Genomic DNA, 4,415 nt, shown 5'->3' with positions numbered 1-4,415 from the left:
ATATATATATAATTTTAAAAGTTAGCCTTACTTCTTCACTCATATATTTGTGTAAAGTCGGGACGTTTTTGTTGCTAATCAGAAACAGTTGTTATTAGAGGCTCACTTGGTGCTTACAGTCGTCACTTTGCCTCCTGGTCTTCCACAAACCCATAATAAAGAGACTGATGCACGTTCCCAAGGGTTTAGGCCCATTTGTATGTTTATGAACCAGTCTGCAGCATGTGTTACTGCTCTGAGCTCGTCACATGGTGGTAGTTGTACTCCCTCCTGAGTCAGATGGCTGCTGACACACGACACCGTAAAAGCAGATTTTTGTGTGTGTTAAGCTTTAAAGAAATAGTCTATTTTTATTTTTATTTATATGAAAGTAAATTTTCTTTTGTTTTGGAAAGCTTTTCTGTGGTCTGAGTCTGCAGCTCGGGTCAGTCTCTGAGTAGTTTGTGGGAATATTCAGTGCTCTTTTGGCTAATCCTCACTCCAGTGGTGTACTCGTGATTTTGTTACGCTACATCAAGCATCTTCAGGGTCTCGACGTAACGGAGTTAAAAATAGCCGTGGCTCTGAGAAACATATTAGTTAACAGAGAAAGACTCCTGTTGTCCTGCTTTTTTTCACAATCTTTCTACTAATTTGTTTAGTTGTTTTTTTTTAATGCGAACATGTATTTGTTTTTTCTGGTCATGGTTAAAAAAAATTTTAAAAAATAAAAGTGGGTAAAATTGTTTTGGATCATCTCACAAACATCAAAAGTCAAGGTAAACACAGCCTAAAAGCTCAAATCATAAAATAACATCTCAAAAGTTCGTCTAAGCTTCCGTTTGACATTAAAATAAATTTTTACAAAGTGGATATGTACCCAGGCATTGCATTTAGGAAACTTTAGGAAAGTAAAAACATACATTTTTACATTTTTAATATATATTTTTTTCCGTTCTGTGACCCAATCTCCTTCCAGGATGACAGTTCGGTGAGCAGCGAGGACATGAACAACGCTGAGCCCACATGGGTCGCAGCTGAGCAGCCAGCAGTGCCTGAGTCGAGCCCACCTAACGGGGAAAGAGTGAGCAACCAGACCACCATCATCAAAGAAGAGGACGGTGAGTGACATCGCTCGGCACGAAACAAACATTTTTGCCATCGCTCCGCTTACATCTGGAGCGGGAAGGGTAGAGAGCAGATTGCGGTTACGCAGGAAACAGCTTGTCTCTTTCTTAGTGGACTAATCCAGCTGGGACGTGCAACAATCCACCGTGCACCCCTCTCTTACAGGGAACAGGAAGTAGGTCAAAGGCCTGTATTAACCATCGCAGATTAGTAAAAAGATTCAAAATGGGTCCTGAATACATGTGACAGATGTAATGACATCAGTACATTGAGCTCATTTTAAAGCTGTAGTTTTTACACAGAGGGACGTGTAGTCTCCCTTCCCCCATCAGTCCCTCCTCATCCTCAACTCCCTCCCTTTTTTTGTAAAAACTCCCAGCAACCCCTTCTTTCTCCCTAACTTTTATTTGTCTTGACAGCTGACCCCAATGCACACTTCCTCCTCCTCCTCCTCCTCCTCCTCTGGGATTATGCTTATTGTAGTAAACAAACCTGAATTATTGCTAAAGCGTGACAAAGCATCTCATCCCTGTATCTGCCTGTTTCTCCCCCCGCCACGCTGCCAGATGATGACTCCTCTGAGAGCAGCAGCGCCAACGGGGTGCCGGCCCTGACCTCCCCCGAGGTGCTGCCTGCGAACCCCCCAGATGGCGGGGCCTCCTACGGGGAGGTGACAGAGAACGGGCTGAGCGCTCCCCTGGACTTCAGCACCACCTCGTCGTCCTCTTCCTCAGAGGATCAGCAGCCGGTCAATCTGAGCGACAGACTGCTGCCCGCCGGGAGCTCGCCCCCAAACTCCTACCCCGCGGACTCCAACAAGAAGTACCCGGTGAAAACCGAGTTCACCAACAAGGTAAGGCCTGGTCGGGCGGTTCTGGACCGTCTCGTCTCCTAATGGCAGTCGGGGAAATGACAATAGCCTCTTTGTGTGTCTGTTTGCAGTCGCCTCCTTATAGCTCAGGGAGCTATGACTCTGTGAAAACGGAACTGAGCATGAGCGCAGAGGACCTGACCTCTGGTCGAGCACAGATTATTGACGATGACGACGACGAGCACGACGAGCACGACGACAGTGACAAGATCAACGACGCCGAGGGGATGGATCCCGAGAGACTTAAAGCTTTCAATGTAAGGAACCAGTGAAGCCAGAGCAGTTCATCAGCCTGGCAGATCAGCTGTGGACTCACATGATTTATTACGTTATGTAAATATTACCAGCTAAGCTTCAAACACTCAATAAGTGGGTAAAAAAAATACTGTCGGAGTTTTAAAGAAGCCACTGCAACAGTAGAGTTTCAGTCCTGATGGGAATATTTTCCTGCATCTGAGCTCTTATTCCATTTCTATCCACACCCCCCCTCCTGTTCTCACCCCCACCCCCCTGCCTCTTTCAACTCTCGTCTTCTGCACCCCCACCCTCTTCACCATTCATCTCCATTCTTCTGTTTTGACTCCCACACCCCTCATTCCACTCCCCCACCCCACAACTCCATTTCTTCTGCTCTACATCGCCTCCCTACCCCCCGCCTCCGTCAGATGTTCGTGCGTCTGTTCGTGGATGAGAATCTGGACCGCATGGTGCCCATCTCCAAGCAGCCCAAGGAGAAGATCCAGGCCATCATCGAGTCCTGCAGCCGCCAGTTCCCAGAGTTCCAGGAGCGCTCCCGCAAGCGCATCCGCACCTACCTCAAATCCTGCCGCCGCATGAAGAAAGGCGGCTTTGAGGTACACACGGTTAACCCCGCGGCTTTTAGCGTTCTTTGTTTAACAATCAGAAACCTTCCCTTTCACGATGAAAACAAAATGAAATAAAAAAAATTGTCACTGGCTGACCCCGTTGGCAGATCCGACCAACTCCTCCTCACCTCACCTCCGCCATGGCTGAGAATATCCTAGCTGCCGCCTGCGAGAGTGAAACTCGAAATGCTGCCAAGAGGATGCGGCTCGATGCCTACCAGTCCACGGTAAATGTTTTGGCAGAGTGTGAATCTGCACAGAAGGGGTTTGGGTGTCCCTTCCCCCGACCATCTATATATCAATAACAGTGAGCTACAGCAACACATGTTTATTTTCCTCCAAGTAAAAAAGGTTTTTTTCTCTCCAGGATGAACTCATCTCTGTTGACAAAACCATCACAAGGGATCCGACATCGGTTACACCATCTGGGTTCTCTATTTCCAGTGCAGCTTTTGCCCAAGACCAACTTTACACCAACGGAGGCCTCAACTACAACCTGCGGGGATACGGGACAGTTGGCAGCAACCAGCAGAACTCTGGTGCTGCGCAAACCAACGGTGAGTCCAAACTAATGAAGCAACACAGCTCAGGAAGGACAGGTGATGAAAACGACGAGTCTTCAGTAACTTTTTTAGTTACCAGCAGAGGAATCCGTTCCAGTTGTCAGTGGACATGGTTTGGATAGAACGTCTTAGAATGTCTTAGAATTACGGGGAAAAAAATCATTGAAATTTGCAGCACTTTAAACCAACCCCCTCACAACACAGACAACTATCATGTTTAGATGTAGTTAGAAAGCCAACAAATTTACGACGAGGTCGATGATGTAACCTGTACTGTCCCAACTCCCCAGTTTTTGCATGCTTGTAACCTGCACCCTCAAACCCTTATGTGTACTTTGACTGAGTGCACACGTCAGAGAGGGGCGTAGCGTAGAGAGAGCATCAGGACCGGGCCGAGGCATTTAAAGAGACACTAATGACTGAGGCTGACAAAAAGGAGCTGGAACTGAACAACTAACTACAAGAAGACTGCGGCAAAACCCAAAATAAAATCTAAACTGAAGCATATAACACAGGGAATGAGAACGTAAACACAGTGAATCCTAAGATTTTGAAAATCGAAAGAGGAGACTCTAACACAAATAATCATAACTCAATAATCAAAACACAAGGATTTATGACAACAGTCGTGGTATAAAGGCCAAAGGTTTAGGACATATACATTCCATTTAGAACATTATAGATGCTACATTTAAACTTTTTTGTTAGTTCATTATTCAGATGGTTTGGGACCGCATGTTCAATGATGGAAGAGGCCACATTTCATTGTTGATGCCACCAGAGGGCCGCACAGTGCCACACACTTACCCAATGTAATAATTTTTTTAAAACGTAAGTGTATATTTTAATATATAAACCAACATACAGTCCAGTAAGATATATATATATATATTCAATTCAATTCAAAAATACTTTATTGATCACAGAGGGAAATTTGGTGTTGTAACTCATTTAACTAAAAMCTTATTGTAGATGCTGATGGCTGTGGGCAAGAAAGATATATATATA

General features: G+C 45.3%; 1 protein-coding gene across 1 annotated transcript in view; it reads left to right on the top strand.

The window, feature by feature from the left end:
* The window catches only part of nol4la (nucleolar protein 4-like a), a gene marked incomplete at its 5' end in the record, with an annotated part of 15,220 nt that overhangs the window by 7,351 nt on the left and 3,454 nt on the right, over positions 1-4,415 (top strand). Inside the window, 6 exon segments of the mRNA XM_014022712.1 lie at positions 959-1,100; positions 1,674-1,960; positions 2,050-2,235; positions 2,644-2,832; positions 2,952-3,071; positions 3,212-3,401. Of these exon segments, the coding sequence (XP_013878166.1) occupies positions 959-1,100; positions 1,674-1,960; positions 2,050-2,235; positions 2,644-2,832; positions 2,952-3,071; positions 3,212-3,401 (1,114 nt within the window).

This window comes from Austrofundulus limnaeus, unplaced genomic scaffold, assembly GCF_001266775.1.
Source record: "Austrofundulus limnaeus strain Quisiro unplaced genomic scaffold, Austrofundulus_limnaeus-1.0 Scaffold339, whole genome shotgun sequence".
Lineage (NCBI taxonomy): Eukaryota > Metazoa > Chordata > Actinopteri > Cyprinodontiformes > Rivulidae > Austrofundulus > Austrofundulus limnaeus.
This window is presented reverse-complemented; position numbering and strand designations above follow the sequence as displayed.